At 34.6% G+C, this 18,897-nt stretch overlaps 1 protein-coding gene across 10 annotated transcripts in view; it reads left to right on the plus strand.

Annotated features, from left to right (window-relative positions):
* Positions 1–17,051, plus strand: part of SSX2IP (SSX family member 2 interacting protein) — a 48,279-nt gene extending 31,228 nt beyond the window's left edge. For 5 of the 10 annotated variants that reach the window (XM_077120436.1, XM_077120446.1, XM_077120437.1 and 2 more), the window contains exons 7-14: positions 1,418–1,493; positions 1,575–1,752; positions 4,783–4,933; positions 6,354–6,496; positions 6,848–7,021; positions 12,266–12,380; positions 13,034–13,199; positions 16,814–17,051. In XM_077120436.1, the coding sequence (XP_076976551.1) occupies positions 1,418–1,493; positions 1,575–1,752; positions 4,783–4,933; positions 6,354–6,496; positions 6,848–7,021; positions 12,266–12,380; positions 13,034–13,199; positions 16,814–16,991 (1,181 nt within the window). In that variant the 3' untranslated portion in view covers positions 16,992–17,051. The remainder of the gene's footprint in view (positions 1–1,417; positions 1,494–1,574; positions 1,753–4,782; positions 4,934–6,353; positions 6,497–6,847; positions 7,022–12,265; positions 12,381–13,033; positions 13,200–16,813) is intronic. The other 5 variants (XM_077120441.1, XM_077120440.1, XM_077120443.1 and 2 more) reach the window with 5 other exon arrangements.
* Positions 17,052–18,897: the final 1,846 nt, after the last annotated feature.

Consider the following 18,897-nt stretch of genomic DNA (forward strand, 5'->3'; position numbering starts at 1 on the left):
CCTCATCCACTTCTCCATCTTTTCCCCATGTGAACACCCTCTTTTCTGTACCTGTGATCAACCATGCCCTGACTGCAGCTCCTCTCTGCCCCCAACACTTCCACAGTTGACAGGCTGTCCCTGGATGAGTCTGAGTCTGCTGAAGCCACACAAATTCATCTCTGCCTGTACAGTTTAGAAATACATCCACTCATACCTGATCCGAATGCACATTATTTGTGAAAAGAAGAAAAAGATTTCTTCTCATTTTAAAATTCAGAACGGTCCTGGATGCTGTTAAAAACAAAATGTACCCTTCAGGTGTACCTGCTTTCAGAATGACGGTACTTTCTGTTTGAGAGAAGAAATTAAAAACAAAAAGGTCACCTGTTCTCCAGCCCTTTTCCCTTATCCTATATTTCTCTCCCTACCTCTCCCTTTCCCAAATAATAATAAAAAAGAAAAAGACACTAGAATTTATTTATATGTATTGATGTTGTAGGTCTAGGTGGAAAAAAAGTAAATGTTTCACAGCTCTATTAAAAAAAAGTTCTGCACATCTTAAGCATCTCCATTCTCTAGCTTCATTCTATCTTCTGGTAACCTGTATTCTAAATTCTGCCTATGAGTTTACATAGTATAATTAGTTCGTATTGGTAAGACCATAGAATATTTGTCCTTTTATTTCACTCAACATGATGTCCTCAAGGTTCATCCGTGTTGTCACATCCATCAGAACTTCATTCCTTCTTACAGCTGAGTAATATTCCATTATATGTATTTACCACATTTTGTTTATGCATTCATTGGATAATGGACACTGAATTGTTTCCATCTTTTGGCAGTTGTGAATAATGCCACTATGAGCATCAGTGTGCAAATATCTGTTCCCATCCCTGTTTTCGTCCCTAAGCTCTCATTTCTGTTCCATTGATCAATGTATCTATCTTTATGCTTGTACCATATTGTCTGACCACAGAGGCATCATAATGTGCATTAAACTCAGGAAGCATGAGTCCTCCCATTTCATTCTTTTTCAAGTGTTTTTGCCCCTTACCCTTCTACTATTTGCCAACTCCTGTTAATAATACAATTAATAGTGAAAATAAAAACAAAACTTTTTTATAATAAAATAGCCTTAAGTACTTTCTGTGTGCCAGGTGCTGCATTAAACTTAACTTTTATTATTTCCTTTAATCTTCACAAGAACTCTTTGGTAGGTACTTTTGTTATTCCCATTCTGTTGAAGAAACAAGCTTAGCAGTTAAGTAACTTGCATAGATCAGAGTGCTTACGAATGATGAAATCAGAACTTGAAGCCAGGGCTATTTCAGTGCAAATCCTAACAGGTTGACTTCCGCTTCAGAGTATATTAGGATTTAAACACTTAAATATAGATAGTAAATATTGGTTTTGTCTTGTCTGTTTATGTTTGTAGCTATGGATGTTTTAAATTACGTGGGGAGAGCTGATGGAAAGAGAGGCTCCTGGAGGACTGGTAAAACTGAGGCCAGGTAAAGTCTAATTTAGGTTGACAGATTTAACCAGACTTTTCTTTCTATTCTGCATTTTCATACTGTCCATTTCTGTCTCAGGAATGAAGATGAAATGTATAAAGTTCTCTTGAATGATTATGAATTTCGTCAGAAACAAATCCTGTTGGAAAATGCTGAACTTAAGAAGGTTCTTCAGCAAATGAAAAAGGAAATGATTTCTCTCCTTTCTCCCAAAAAGCAGAGACCTAGAGAAAGAGTTGATGATGGCACAGGAGCTGTAAGTAGCTTTTTCTCTTTAATAGTCTTCAAATTGCTAATTAGGACAATTAAAACACTAGTAATTTAGTTTGCTAATGCTGCTGGAATGCAATATACCTGAGATGGATTGGCTTTTATAAATGGGATTTTTTTGGTTACAAATTTACTAATTTGGGAAAGTGCACAGCCAAGTCTGCTGGGCTTCTGGGGTCAAAGGGCTTTCCCCTGGGGAGGTTCCTTTCTGCATCGCTAAACACCTGGGTCTGAACTGGTTTGAGTCCGGAGGTGTATGGTGCTGGGCTGTGCTGAGCTCTGCTGGACTGTACTGAGCTGTTTCTCTTTCTTCAGCCTCACCTTTTAAGCCTTACTCATCGCAGAAGTCACTCCCCTTAGATGACTGCAGATGTAATCAGCCATAGATGAATTTCATATGCTGCTGATTTAAGCCCACAGAAACAGAAAAATGGGGCACTGTCACCTGGCCAGGGTGACACCTGAACCTAACTATCACAACTAGGTAGCTATTCTCAGAATATTATTAATATTTTAGAACACTTTGTGTGCTACTCCCAGTCATTATAACAACAAAACAAAAGGTTCCTGTATGTTTCCAGACATACACTGGCAAATGATGGACATGATTTTCCAGGGACTTAATTGATTTGCAAGCACTGTGATAAGTATTTTGTAAGCGTTGTCTCATTTCATTATAATAATTTAATGATTTAGATACTAAAATTATCCCATTTCATAGATGAGAATACTAGTCCAGTATCACACAGCTAGTTAATGACAGAGCTAGGATTTGTAACCTCATCTGTCTTACTCAAAGGTACATGCTCTTAATCACCGGGCTAAATATCCTCTGAATAGTTTTGTTACACAACCTAAATGTAGGCTTCACTTTTCATACCACGCAAAGCTTTTGTTAACTTTGGAACCAGCTAATTGTTCAATTAAAAAAATGATCAAATGTGCCTTGTGTTCTAGTCCCTGGAAAAAAAAGTCTAAAAATATTTTGACCTTTTCCCTCAAGAAGTTGTTACTGCAGAAAGACAGACACGTAGAGAAGTAATTGTCACACATGTTATATTATAATAGGATGGTTCAGTGTGTTAAGCAAAACAATTACATGGAACTCAAGAAAGGCATCACAGAGAAAGCGACATTTGAGCTAGATCTTAAATAAGTAGGGGTTTTTGATGTCAAAGCACCCAGTCCAGGTGGGAAAATATATGCAGAAAAGTGCAAAGATCCAAAAAAAACAAGTTGCGTAAGAAAATGGTGAAAAGTTCTTTCACTTAATTGCTTCATATATAAGCTTAAATTCTGAGTAAAGTAAATTCACATTAGTGATTAAAATTTGAATATAATGTTGCTTGAAAATGCTGTTTACCAGCCATTCCCTCAAGCTTGTTTTCCACTTATATTTGAGGATATTTATTTTGTAGTATTGCAAATCAGCCCAACAATAAGCCATCCCACTCACCCTCTTTTGTGTATATGTTGTTTTCTTTAAATTTTTTTTAAATACTATCTGAATGTTCTTTTTAACATTGAGAAGATAAATTTCCCCCCATTAGTCTGACATTGCATATAAGCATCCTTATAATTTTTCACAATTCAGTTTAAATTTGGAGAAGCAGCCTCTTAAATATATTTCTTGTTTTTAAAAGATTCATTTCTCTAGCACCTTTTCTCTTTCTTTAAAATTAAGTAATTCACCCATTCCTTTTTAAGAAAGATTTTGGAACATTATAAGAAGAATAAAATGTAACTTTGGAATGCCTAGGTAGCATCCAAGTTTCATTTATTTATTTGTATACTTACTTGTAGCCAAAATATGTACCCAAAATTTGGATTAAATGAACTCCCCGCCCCCCGTCCCCCCATTTTGTGGGTTTAGGGTTTTATTTAGTCATTTTGTGAGTTTTATTTAGTCAGGGAATGTGCAGTAATCATTGTTCTTTTTACAACGGATTTGTAGTATTCTGGTATGCTTTAAAATGTATGAAAGAGCAGATATGACTTGGGGGGAAGAGTTACTGGCAAGTAGCCCCAGAGAACTGATTGCCAAGAACTAGAATCATCATGAACCACACCCTGGGCCTTTCCCCTACCTGCTCCGACTCTGCCTTGGAGGTGCTGACCTCAGCCAGCCCACTGCTGACTCAGCCTGTTAATGCAGTTCTTCACACTCTGCAACCCCCTCGTTCCTGCTCCACCTACGTGTGAGAGCAGTGCAATCACTATTTCTTTCTTTTCATCCTTTCTTTTATTCTTCAGCAAGATTTAATGTTTAAATAGATGAGAATATCCATCTTCACAAATATTATAACAAATCGGGACCATCTTCTATAGATGCAGATTATTATGACAAATATATGCTTTAGTAGTATTCTCCCTTGTTCTTTATCTTGCTTTGATTCTGTATGATCATACATCAATACAGTTTGGTGCATTTCCTCATGATTTCATGTATTGGCTGAATACAAAGAAAAATATCTCCAGTCGTATAAGAAAAAATCATATGAAGAAATTAGGGAAAAAACATATGAAGAAATTTGGATTGACATTGCTTTTACCTTGGAGATTATTTCATAGATGTTTGTTTAAGCAGTCCAGATTAGAGACAGATTGATCTAACTTCAAATCTCAGTTCTGTCTCTTGGCTGTGTGACACCACATAAGTTACTCTGCCTCTTAAAGGCCTCAGTTTCCCCACTTTTGTGACATGATTGTGAGGGCTAAATAACATGTGAAAGCGCCCAACAGCATTAGACAAGTAGTGAATATCTCTTCATCAAACAGCTCCATGACTCATCACTAACTATATTTGAATACAAATTCAGGTTTGAAGAGACCTGAATTAGGGGATTTCTATCTTCAATATTGCTTTTTCTCAAGATATTTATATGTATATGCCAAAGATAAAGCACAGAAATGATTTTGGTGGGTCTCTCTGGCAGTCAGTCTGATTACTTCTTCTTATGTAAAGCCATTTTGAGATGCTTACTGGTCTTTCCTTTTCATTTTTCACCACTCTTAGGTTATGTCTGATGTTGAAGATGATGCTGGGGAACTGAGTAGAGAGAGTATGTGGGACCTTTCCTGTGAAACTGTGAGAGAGCAACTCACGAACAGCATCAGAAAACAGTGGAGAATTTTGAAAAATCATGTAGAAAAACTTGATAACCAAGGTAACTACCTGCTTAATGCAAGCAAAGTAATTGTCAAACTTAAGTTCTTATTTTTCTCTAGTCACTTGGAAAGCCATGTTGTGGGCTCAGAGCTGAAGTATTTGAACTCAGTTCAATGCTTTCAAAAGCAAGGTAGTGCCTGTTTGTTGAGGGGAGGTTTGGACTTCACTGTGAAAAGTAAACTTTGCTCTCAGATGAGTCTTTTTTTTGAAAAGAGGATACCATGTATCATCTGCTCTTAGTATATTATACTATTGAATTAAGTGAACTGATTAACTTTTACTGAATTTTGAAAATCAAGAAATACTAATCATAATATACTATATATAAAAATTTTTTATTCTTGATTATTCCTAGATAATTGTGTATTCTTATACAGATAATTGTGTATTTTTATCTAGGAATAATTGTGTAGGAATGCACAATTTAATAATCATTTAAAAATTATTTTCAAGATAATGGATGTTTATTGCAAAACATCAGTTCAGAAGTATTTAAAGTGAATATTCAGCTTTATTATCTATAAGTAATACTTAACAATTTGTACCTCTTTTAGATTTTTCTCTATACATATGCAAATATACATTTACTTTTTACATATATAAAGCACAAAAGTTGAATATTATGTTTATTTTCTGCTGTTTGATTTTTTTAACTTAACAGTGTATTATTATAGATACCATCATTCCCTGTAATTACAGATAGATCTGTGTCAATGACCATATTCCTAATTATTTCATACTTGGAAAACAAAGTTTGCATGCTTTTAAATCAGGAAAATCAAGGTTGTGCCCAGTAAATGATGTCTACTTAAAGAAAATTTATTCTGAATTGTCAAAATCACAAACCCAATGCTTATTTTCAATTGAATAAAGAGCAATCAGCAAAGTTACTATTCCTGTAGTGCCAAAATTAGTCTGTATGAGATTTTATTGATTTCAGTTATTACTGGCCATTAGTAAATAGCAAATATGTTTGGACGCCATATTTGTTGAATTTAATACCAGGAAACAAGACTGGTATCACACATTGATCTTTGAAACAGTCTCAACACAAACGTAATTTATGAATTTATTAATTATTTTTCTCTTCTGTGAATATAGCCAGGTTGTCCATTTTTAATTAGGACACAGTTTTGAAAAAATATGGGTTATAAATTAAATGTTGGCATTTGAGTTCTATTTGTGAGGATATCATTTAGTCCCAGAATAAAAAGAATTTGTAATTGTCATGAGCCCTTTATAATTGCTTTACTTTTTGTTTAATTTTCATAGTGTTAAAATGTAAGTTTAATTTTATTGTAGTTTATGAAATTTTTTAAAGAACAACTTCTGAGAGCCTTGATTTTTAAATATATGTTCAAAAACACTAAATCAAAAGGTGGCTGTAAAACTTATTCAAATTATTGGTTTTTTGGTAGTTTCAAAGGTAAACTTAGAAGGTTTTAATGATGAGGATGTAATCTCACGACATGACCATGAACAAGAAACTGCAAAACTTGAGTTAGAAATTCAGCAGTGTAAAGAAATGATCAAAACTCAGCAGCAACTTTTACAGGTAAATGTGAGTCACCTTTTAAAGCTTTATGAAAGACCAAATTTTTACTGAATCTTGATAGATGTTATTCCTTTATTGCATAAGATCTATAGCATTTGGCTTTTCTTCCACCTTTTAAACCAAGTCCTTTTCTGCTTGCTAACAGATACACTGCATATCATTGCTTAAGTAGTTAGTGCTTTGCCAGTTGGGATAGTAGCATTTGGGTAATGAGAATCTTCAGCTAGCTTTCTGATTCTTTATAATTTCTGTCCTTTTCCTGAAGTGTTGACCTGCCTTCCCATGTTTTCTCCTATTTCAACTTGTTGGAGTGTTGCAGGGACCCTCTGGAACTCACTGTTTTTAAACTTACAATAGCAGCAGCTCACTACTGCGTGTGATGATGATACCACTTCACTGCTGCGGGACTGTTATTTGTTGGAAGAAAAGGAGCGCCTCAAAGAGGAGTGGTCCCTATTCAAAGAACAAAAAAAGAATTTTGAGAGAGAAAGACGGAGCTTTACAGAAGCTGCTATTCGCCTTGGATTGGAGGTATTTAAAATAATTAGCTTCCCGTGTAGAGCTTTTGAAAGTGTTGGGTAGGTCTCAGTAGAATATGTCTAAATTCTTCTTTTCATTGTTTCTTTGATATCCTTTTTTTTAATCTAAAGTTTTGCTTTTTTTTTCTTTGTTTTGTAAACAGTGACCTCAAAAATAACTTTTAAAATGGAAGGGGAAGGCTAAGCACGTGAACTATTATAGAAGGGTATCGTTTTGCCCTTACCATATTTGAAAATTGAAGATTTCTTTTAAAAAACTATAAAAGTATTCATTGGCCTTATACTATTAAACATTTAGCTTCACACACGCGATCTCTGTAGGGCATGTTATGTATCCACTCTCAGTAGCTGTAGTGTCAGAAGACAGTGTAACCTGGAGTATGTTTGTTGTTGAAACAAAAAAAGAAATGAAAGAGCTATGATAAAAAATAAAGCTCTCCATCTCTCTCTAGTCTTTTACCCAGAGATGTGTGCATTAAATAATTAACAGTTTGAGTTTTGTTTTATATATATATATAAATATATATATTTATATGCTTCTGCAGCTTTATTTATATTAACAATGTATTGCCTATTTTTTCCCTTTCAAAAACTATAGAAGTAATGTCTGAAGATATTTAAGAGAATCTAAAACTCATGGTGAGTTATGCATAGAAGATAGGATTTAACAAATGAATATGAACGCTGAATCATTAAATAGATATCTCTTTTAGTCCTCCAGTATTTTAGAGCAGCTAGAAGTAAAATCCTAAAATTGTAACCCATATCAAAGTCTCAGATATGTTCTACAACCAATTGTGGTGCTGTGCTTTGAAATTTGTAGCTTTTTGTATATATGTTATTTTTCATAAAATAAGAAGGAAAAAAGTTGATTGTGATGATAAAAAATTATTTAAGCCCTATAGCCTCATATATTCTGGAGCAGCTAGAAGGAAAAATATGAGAGGATCGTATGGTAGCCCATGACAAATTCTGGGATCTGTGTCCTTTAACCACTTGTTGAAGAGTGCTTTGAAAAGTAGTGCTTTTTTATTTCTTTGCTTTGTATATATGTTATACTATACAATAAAAAAGTTAAAAGGAAAAAAAGTCTAAAACTCAACAAATACAAAAAGCTGAAAATTAGAAAATCTTTCTACTCCATCTCCAGTTTCATTCCCCAGAGGTAACCACTGTTTAAGTTTCTGTTGTCTAATTTTTCAAGCAAGTACAATTTTAACTTTAAAATACTTCAGCCTTTTTTTCTTGGCTTTAGCCTATTGATCCCCACAGTGAAAAATAAGTACCTCCCACCTGTACTCTTCCTCTACCACGTTGTGTGATTTCCTTATGATATTGATACATTTGTTCTCCTAGTTGCCTTTTTTTACTTTAAATAAATAATGTGCTTAATTTCATGTTTGCTCAACTTCAGATAGTATAAGTTTATCCTTACGGTGAAAGATGAGGAAATTTTTATAGTGCCCTTTTGTTCCACCTCTCTTGGCCCTCTACTTCCCAATTTTTGTTGGTGGTATTAATTTTCAGTGTCAGGCCAATCACATTTATATTCCGTTTTGGAATTTAATCCAGTTTATCTGAGGTTGAGCTGAAAAATTGAAAACTAAGAGCAACATTCATAATATCATGATTCTGTAAATATTTTTCATTTTATCATCAAATAAGTTTAGACACATAAAAGGGAAAATGTTTTATTTATTAAGACTTTTCTATCAGAAGAGAATCTTCCATGTAGTATCAGTTATCTGATGGATTGTTTTACCTTCTGTGTATCTTCCTTTATGATATCCTGAAGCAGATTCAGCTGCCATGTTTCTTATATCTCATTTTCTTGGATTCTTTTTTTCATTTTATTTGATTGCCCATGTTTTTGCTTTGCTAATCCTGCTGGAATGCAATATACCAGAAATGTTTTATAAAGGGTATTTATTAGGTTACAAATTTACAGTTCTAAGGCTATAAAGGTGTCCAAACTAAAGCACCCAGAGGAAGATACCTTGGGAAGGCACTTGAGAAGGCACGTGGCTGATGGCTGCTGGTCCTTGTTTCTGGTTCTTTTGCTTCCAGGTCTCATGCCAGTGGTTTCCTCTCTAAGTGTCAGTGGGCCTTCACTTGGTTCCTCTGGGACACAACTCTGGGTTCTGACTTGCTTAGCACCTCATGGGACAGCGCATGGCAATGTCTGCTGGATTCTGCATCTCCAAACGTCTGTGTCTAAGCATCTGCTCTCTCTGTTGGCACTACAAACATCTCCAAATGCCTGCATCTCTGTCGGTTCTGAAGCAACTGTTCTCCAAGCGTCTGAGCTTACTCCAAAATGTTTCCCCTTTTAAAGGACTCCAGGAAATGAATCAAGAACCCCTTGAGTGGGTGGAGTCACATCTCCATCTAATCAAAGGCCACACCCCAGATAGAAAAAAATAAAATAAAAAAAGGTCACACCCACAATTGAGTGGGTCAGTTTCCATGGAAACAACCTAATCAAGGGTTTCCACACTGCAATATTGAATCAGGATTAAAGGACATGGCTTTTTGGGGGTACACAACACTTTCAAATCAGCACAGCCTTCTTGAGGTTTTTTTCATAAATAGTGCATGATTGATTAATATTATGAATTCTAGAATATCCAAAAATATATTCATGCTGTTGGTTAAGTTTCAAAGTTTTCGTCTCAGAACTTTGAAAGCGGTATTGCATTTTTTCTAGTGATTGGTTTTGCTAATGAGAAGCCTGATTGTGATACACCTACATTACTTTGTAGATACCCTATTGTGTTTTCTTCCCCCTCTCTAGAAGCTTTTAGAATTTTCTGTTTGTTCTTAATAGTTCTGAAATTTTACCAGGATATGTCTGGATATGGTAATGGATTCTTTCAACCTGGAGATGCTTTAGTTTTTCAGCTTAGGGAAATTTTCTTCTGTTCTTTGACTCCTCTTTTACATTCTGGAATTTTTATTAGAAGCATGTTTGGTGTCCTGAATCTATACTCCTCTTTTTCTCCCATTATCTTTTTTGTTCTAAATTCTTGGACATTTTCTCAAACTTTACTTGTGTATCACTATACTGGCCTTTAGCATGGTCAGTTTTATTATTTAGTCTACTGAATTTTATCTCAGAATTCATCTTTTTAAAGTTTCTAATAATGTCCTTATTTTTTTGCTTTTTTTTCTTTAGCATTGTATTATTTTACAGATGATTATATAGCTATCTGATAATATATATTATAATTTTTAAAAGCTTTCTTCCATTTCTTCAATTTTCTCTGCTATCCTAATCGGTTGTTCTATTGAGTTATCTTGGGCTTTTTCTCTTATGCTGTTTTCTTCAAATGTCTGGTGACTTGTGATTCTGTATTAATATTTATGAATAAAAATATATTATTTTTAATAAGCTGACATAGATGTTCTCTGCAGTTGTAAAAATCTCTTTCATCTGTATCTATTTTCCCAAGAAAACAAAAACAGTCTGCACCAGCGTTTTCACTTCTCTTATCGGATTACCTGTTTCTGAACCCACGTTCCCGCACGACTCCAGGAAACACTCTTGCTGTTTTGCATTTCCTCCCAGTTCTGTGTTGTCTTTCCCTGTCTGAAGATCTGTCTCCCTGGTCCCTGGGGGACAGTAGAGGCAGTGAAGGAAGGAAAGGAAGATGAGAGAGCTTGAGGGGTGGGGATAATTGAGTTTAGGAATCATCAGCAGTTCAGAAGGGGGGCATTTGATATAATCTGCATATGCCCTCTTGTGGTTTAAAAGTGGTAGCTCCTGGTGCTTAGTGTTGGAGGATGGAGAAATGCCTGATGAAGCCATATAGCCTTTTTTTTTTTTTTACAATGGCTCATGTACAACGTAGGATATTTTTCTGTAGTATGTAATTTTAAAATTTTTATTGTATACTATAATATATATACAAAGCAAAGAAAGAAAAAAGCAGTAGTTTTCAAAGTACTTTTCAACAAGTAGTTAGTTACAGGACAAATCCCAGAATTTGTCATTAGCCACCACACCATCATCTCAGATTTTCCCTTCTGGCTGCTCCAGGACTTCGGAGGCGAGAAGGAATAAATATTTTTTTTATCGGAATAAATATTTTTTTTATCGTCACAATCTTTTTTTTTTCTTTTTTGTGAAAAATAACACATGTACAAAAAAGCAATAAATTTCAAATACATTGCCACAATTAGTTGTAGAACAGATTTCAGAGTTTGGTATGCATTATAATTCCACAATTTTAAGTTTTTACTTCTAGCTGTTCTAAGATACTGGAGACTAAATGAGATATCAAAATAATGATAAAGCAGTCATACTCGTTTGTTAAACCTGACCTTCTGTATAATTCCACCATCAACTTTGATCTTGTTCTCACTCTTTAGGGGTATTTGGGCTGTGCCCATTCAAACTTTTTCATGTTGGAAGGGGTGTCAGTAATATGGGGTGGGGAGATGGATCTAGTTAATGTTCTGGAGAGACTCGTCCCTCTAGGTTTCAGGACTTACCTTGTCCCGGGACCCATCTGGAGGTTGTAGGCTTCTGGAAAGCTACCCTATTGCATGAAACCTTTGCAAGGTCTTATGTATTGCCCTAGGTGTTCTTTAGGATTGGCAGGTTATGATAGATAGCAATGTCTAAATGAAGCTTGTATAAGAGTGACTTCCAGAGTAGCCTCTTGACTCTAATTGAACTCTCCCAGCCACTGATAACTAATTTGTACACTTCTTTTCCCCCTCTTGGTCAGGATGGCATTGTTGATCCCATGACACCAGGGCCAGACTCATCCCTGGGGATCATCTCCCATACTGCCAGGGAGACATTCACCCCTGGAAGTCATGTCCCACATAGGGGGGGAGGGCAATGATTTTACTTGCTGCAGTATGTAATTTTATATTTATAATCTGTGTTTAAAATTTATACTGATACTGTGTTCCAATTTTTTGTATTGTACACTGTACCATTTTTTGCATTATACATATGAATTTATTCAAAATTGAAGTGAAAATAATGATTAGTTGGTTTATTAGGTGAAAACACATGAATTTTTATTTTTTAAATACGATTTTTGTAAATGAAAGTTTTTAGTTTTCTTGATTAATTAATTTGGTTTGAGAAATATAACTGTCTGGATGGCCAGCAAACAAACTTAGATAGCTAGAGAAATCATTTGAAATGACAATTGAATGTTGACTTACAGAATGTTTAAATATTGATCCATATTTCTTTGGTTTGCTTTTTATGTGGTAGAGAAAAGCATTTGAAGAAGAAAGAGCCAGTTGGTTAAAACAACAGTTTTTAAATATGACTTCCTTTGACCACCAGAACTCAGAAAATATGAAACTTTTTAGTGCCTTCTCAGAAAGTGAGTATTTCATAAACTCTTTAATCTAAAAGTACATGTAAATAAAATACTAAAATTAGTAATGTAAAACTTTAGAGAGTGCCAATAAGAAGAGGTCTCTGATTAGAGTTAAAAATCATCTTTAATATTTAGTTTGCTGTCACCAAAATGGATATGACAGTGCATACCGGAAATAACTTTTGTTGTGAGTGTAATATTGTCAAGTTTTTGACGATTTACAGTCTAGAAATAATATTTTTGTTTGTTTGTTTTGTTTGTCTGTTTGTTCGTCTGTTTTTTTCTTTTTCCTTTTCTTTTTTTTTACTATTATTATTTTTATTTTTTTCTCTATATTAACATTCTCTATCTTTTTCTGTTGTTTTGCTAGTTCTTTTCCTAAACGATGCAAATGTACTAAGAAATGATCATGCATCTATGTGATGATGTTAAGAATTACTAGAAATAATATTTTTAAAACTAGATTCTTGTAAATGTTTGTAGAATATGCATAGCAAAGATCATGAGAGTATATGCATAGAGCTAAAGTGGATATTCAGATTGATTTGTTATATTTCAGACTTCATGTAGAACTGTAAGTGAATCATCTTAATTAATTGCCGTCATTATGTTTACTATTTCACCATTTGTACTATTTTGTCTTTTTTTTTTAACAGGTTCTGATCGGGACAATCTTACTGTACACTCCAGGCCACGGCAAAAGAAGCCTCACAATGTGTCTAATGGGTCTCCAGCTTGCACATTGAAACTTACTAAATCTCTTCCTGCTTCTCCTTCTACTTCAGACTTTTGCCAGGCACGTTCTTGTGTGTCTGAACATAGGTAATAATCTATAAGTGATATTTTCACATATTTCTAAATATTGCTCAAGTTGTACTACAGAGGAGAAGTTGGCATGCCTGGAGTGTTAGCAGTGGTAAAAACTTAGAAGAATTTAGTGGACTGAAGCATTCACTCCACGAATGTTTATTTTGTAGGCATCATGCTAGGTGCTGGAAATACATTGGTGAGCAAGGTAGAGGTGCTGCCCCTGCCTTCTTGGAACTAAATCATACAGTGTTTGGCTTATTTCACATTTAAATATGGTCTTATTCACAGGAGTCGCTTAACATATTAAGTACTGTATTAAATAAAAGGATAGGCCTCGACAGTTTTGTCGAGTACATGTATTAAAGATTTTTACTTAGCGTCTAAGGGCAAAGAACTTAGAGCAGCCTCCTCATCTTGAGTGATAAAGAGACTCTGTGCCAAAGGGTGACAGTGTAAAAAAAAGTTGCTCTCAGGATGCCCATATATTACTGTTATCTACTGCGCCTGATATTTTCCTCTGTCTCAAGTTGGTAAATCATATTCTAAGATATATCAATACTGTATTTCAGAGCCCACTCCAAGATTAATTTTAAACTAAGCAGAGGAAGCAAACAGAACATTTGCAGTGCAATAGAGAGGAATAGGAAGAGCAAAGGCATAAGTTGGAAAGTGTGGTGGTCATTTCTTTCCTCCACGGTGGCGTTGGGGACAGTGGCACGAGGGCCCGTTTAGCAGGCACCTTAGGAAGCAGGAGCTAAGGCAGCAGCAAGCTTGACCTCTTGTGGGGAGAGACATGAGGCATGAGGCTAAGTGTTAAAGAAGCTGACTGGCCCCAGGCTTAGGCTGGGTAAGAATTGTTAAATAGATTAATTTTTAAACAAAAATACAAAGCAAAAAAGGAGGAGGACAAGTTGATTTTAAAATAGGGATGAAGAGACTCTTGAGTAAAAACTGGTTGGAATCACTCCAGGCAAGTGTAGGGACCCTGAGGCAGGACACACTGGCATGTTTGCAGGTGGAGCGAGTGTGGTTAATGAGCGAGAGCAAGAGGTGCGATAAGGATGAAGTAATAGGAAGGAGTCATATCCTGTAAGGCCCATGTAGGCTCTGGGTGAGCAGGCTGGGTTTTAAAACTTTATTACATGAAGTCTTACAGAAACAGAGAATAAAGTCATGAACCCCTGTGTACCCACCACCCAGTTTCAGCAATTACCAATTCATGACCAGTCTTGTTCGTATAGAATCCCACTCTGCTGCCCCTCCTTCCCCCCAGCTATACACACGATTATTTTGAAGTTAATCCCAGAAATCATGTCATTCGGTAAATATTTTAGTCTGTTATTCTTAGGTCAAATATTATTCAAAGGACAATGGAAAACCAATTGGAGAGTTTTAAGCCAGAGAGTAAAATAAAAATCTTTAATTTTTTGGAACACTTACTAGAGTAAGTTTTATCATGTGGAAAACATCATAGAGGGGGCAGTGATTTAAGATGCAGTTAGGAAGCATCATTGGAGTAGAGGTGAAAGATGGTGGAAATTTGGACTAGGATCATAACATGGAGGTAGAAATGCTTGGATTTAGGATATATTTTGAAGTTATAGCCAATGGATTGGCTATATGGTAAAGGAAAGCTCATTTAATAACCAAAAGATAATGCAAGCTCAGGTTATTTTCTTATATAAAATGGTTTCAAAATCTCACAAATTTGACCAATTTGAACTATCTATATAAGTATAGACACATATTCTAGTCACCATCTACAAATAATGTATTTTATATCTAAGGGTATAACATAGTTGTGCAGTTATTTTTTGTATTAAAATTTTTATCTTTTTAACACAATTCTTTTAAATCATGCAATATTTGGCATAAATATTCCTTCAAGACATTGTTTTGTGTTTAATAAAAATAAGAAATCCAACATTTAGAGTGTACATTATGGGGTGTTTTAAGGATTAAGTGTCAATACATGTAAAGCATTTAAACATTGAAGCTATAAAAATAAAAATATATATAAACAAATGGATTATAAAAATGCTTTTCTGCTTCTTATATCATGAGGACTATATAGTAAACAGCATCAGTGGCATAGAAACAGAAGTTTAGAGCTTAAAAAAATTCTGATAGGTCGGGCAATGGTGGCTCACAGGCAGAATTCTCGCCTGCCATGCCAGAGACCTGGGTTCGATTCCCATTGCCTGCTTGTGCAAAAAAAAAAAAGTAGAAAAAAATTCTGATAAAAGCTATTCACAATTAGTAGCTTCTGAGAAAGAAACATAGAGTTGTGTAACTAGTTACCAGTAAAGAAACTGTGTGCCTTGACATAGTTTTTGAAATTATTTGGTAAATTTGGATCCCTTGCTCCTGGAGCACATAAGATCTGGATTTGTAGTAAGATTATAGCAAAATAATTAGGAGTGTTTGTAGCTAATTTCTAAAACTGCATCCTCATTGCTGTTTCCGTATACAATGAAATTTTACATAATTGCTGTGCCTTGTAGTCCACTCAAGGTAATTGTGAACTAAATTACTTACAGAACATAGTTAATTATTGTTTTTATCTCATCTGTAGATGACTGTGGATTCTGAAGGTGGAATTAGAAACATATTTGTTCTTCTTTTAAGTATTGGCAGATAAGCAAATTTTTAAATTAGGTTTTTGGTTTAGATTTTTAGAATTGAGCAACTTAATTTTTTTTTTTTTTTTTTAGGATTGTCACATCATGACGTCAAAATAGTAAACCAAAGTCATGAAAAAAATTACATTCAGAAAAAAATGTTTTTGTGAAAAAATTAAAATATTCAGTTGGTAAAAATGTCTCAACAGCGTAGATAAAAGTAATCACTTAACCAGATTTCTTTGTTATGAGACTGGTTGTGGAGTATACCTCTCAGATTATATCCTGGAAGATAGGGACTGGGTCTCTATTCAGGCACTAAGCCTAATAATGCCTGCACTTTCAAGTTAACTGAGCATTGTTGTAAGCACTTAATGTGTGTTAACTCATTTAATTTCTACCACCACAATCCTATGAGAAGGTACTATTATTATTCTCATTTTAAAGCTGGGGAAGCTGAAGAACAGAGAGGCTTTGTCCCTTGCCAGAATTGACATAGTGAGTGGTCAGACTGGAACATGAACCATGTGGATTCAGAGTCTTGGCTCTTAACCAGTTGTGTAGGCACTCATTAAATATCTGTATGGATGGATAAGTGAAAGCATGCAGGAACAAACACATGAGTAAAGACAGAAACCATGCAGAGATTGGAAAATTGTGGTAAAAGGTGGGAAAATGTGGGGAACATTAACTTTGAAAGCCCTGCGTGTTCTTTATCTACCTTAGACTTCAGTTGGGCAGCAGGCTTCAGTTAGGTGAAGAGATACACAAAGGATAGATGGATGGATGGATGGATGGATGGATATGAATGGATATAGATGGATATGGATGGATGGGTGGGTGGATATAAAATAGGTCATTTTGAAAATTTCTATTTAATGTCCTTGATCATGTCCTTAAAATTTGCATAGCACTCGCTAGACAGGCAGTCAGACTTGAGACATTCAGACATATCTACAGTGTAAAAGAGGAGATAATTATTAACATCTACCGTTCTTTTCCCAGCAGTTCAAGCAGTGTGCTGAATATAACTCCTGAAGAAATTAAACCAAATCAAGTTGGAAGGGAATGTGTAAACCAGACCTGGAGCGCAGCGTCCAGACCCACGTCACGGGAAGACTGCTGCGGTGGATGCTCCATGACCTACACAAATTCTCATGTAGAGAAAGATGACTTACCTTAGATATGTGGACCCGAATTTTTTTCGATAATCTGCTCATAAAATTTCACATCTAAGTTGAAACAGGGTTTGTCATGAAGTCAATCATCTCTTAATAATTTAAGAAAGATGGTCTGGGTTATTCGTTTGGACTTTTCTGTCCTTGCCCCAAAGAGCTTGAATGTTAAATTGATTTAAAAGTATATAAAAGCTTTGGATACATGTTTCTAGTAACAGAAACATCTGGTTCTGTGAAAAAAAGGAATGTATAGATGTTTGAATGGAAACAAAAGCACTAGAATGAGTTTCCTCTTATAGGTATATAAAATAGCACTTTTAGGAAACTGATTATTGTAAATGTTTAATTTTTGTCTAGTTGGCTTTGAAAGTTTAGCCTTTACTTGAATGTATACTGTAGATTTCTAACAAAGCAAGTTCTATATTTATTATGTCTAGTGTAATTTGAAATGACCTCTTTCATATGTTTTAAATAAAGTAAAATTTATGTATGTTTTGTACATAAATATACATGATTATGTTTAAGAGGCTTTAAGATTTAAAATTTTCACACATTTATAATTATAGTATTTCATGCCAATAAATTTTTTTTAGTGGTTTTCTGTTTACAGATGTATTAGGGCCATTACTACATTACATTTAAGAATTTTCTGAACCCATCTGGGTAATAAATGTTCAAAAGCTATTCCATGTAGCTGAGTTCTTTAGGTAATTAACTTAATATTACGTTTTAGAGATTTTTACATTAGATTTTTATTTTATATACATAAGGTATTATAATTTTTTAAATAACTTGATTATAGAGTAATAAGGGGAAGACAGCAAAAGTTGCTTTGAATAAAACAGTGTGAGAATATTGGTTAAAGATACTTGGATGGTAGAAGATATTAAAGATAATTAAGATATTTGGATGGTGATATTTTCTTTACCAGATTGGTATATCCATACCAGAAAGACTCTGTATAGTGTATTCAATAATTTTTGAATAATTTTTCAATGAGGTATTGACCACCTGTGGTTTGGAGATATGACAGTGTAAAAGCATCTAATTTTATAATCCAGATGATATGATACTCTGCACAATTGTGTCAGTTCCTTTGTAGAGGAATCTTACACTCTTTTCTGTCTCTAAATGTTTCTATTGCATGTTTCTTCATGAAAATTATATTATTACTGACAGTAATAATAATAATAAATATAGGCCCTGCATTTAAGTACCTAACCCTGCTTTTCTCTGTCCATAGAGGTCTATACAGAATTAATCCTTGCAAGATATTGTGTAGTTCAGGCCCATCTGCCCTCCCATTTTCTAGCAGTCCAACCACTTACTTAGACTCATCCTATCTGTGGCTGTTGCTTTTAAATTCATTATATTTTCTAAAAGCCTATTTTTGAAATCCATTCACTATATATAATTCTTTGGGGTAGTGTTGCAGCAGCCATTTTTTGAGGATTAATAGGATATCATGAAGAAGATCTTATCAGACATTAATGAGACTACTCATAACACAGTAACCATAATTTATAGTCTCAGAGATCTGGCTCTTGAGCAAAAGCAGGTTGGTCACTCACTACCTTCAGCTTTAGGCATGGTCACTCCTGTACTGTTTAACATATTAGAAACTGTTAACAGATTTCAGAGATACTACCATTTTACAAAGGTAGAAACCAAGCTGGGATATAATTTTTCTTTTGCTACTAGTAAAAGAAAAACGAGGAAAGGTAATTTGAAATTAAAAAGTCAGTGGTAGATTTGTTAAGGTTGATCTTTTTCCAGGAGTTTCCATGATGTACTTTGCCAGAACTAAGCATTCTAATTTTTAAAGTAAATCTCTTACCTTAGGGAATGCTGTATTCCTTGACAATGGATTTCTAGAAAACATTTGTTTTTTGTTGTTTGTTCGCATTTTAA

The sequence above is a fragment of the Tamandua tetradactyla genome, chromosome 11 (genome assembly GCF_023851605.1).
Source record: "Tamandua tetradactyla isolate mTamTet1 chromosome 11, mTamTet1.pri, whole genome shotgun sequence".
Classification (NCBI taxonomy): domain Eukaryota; kingdom Metazoa; phylum Chordata; class Mammalia; order Pilosa; family Myrmecophagidae; genus Tamandua; species Tamandua tetradactyla.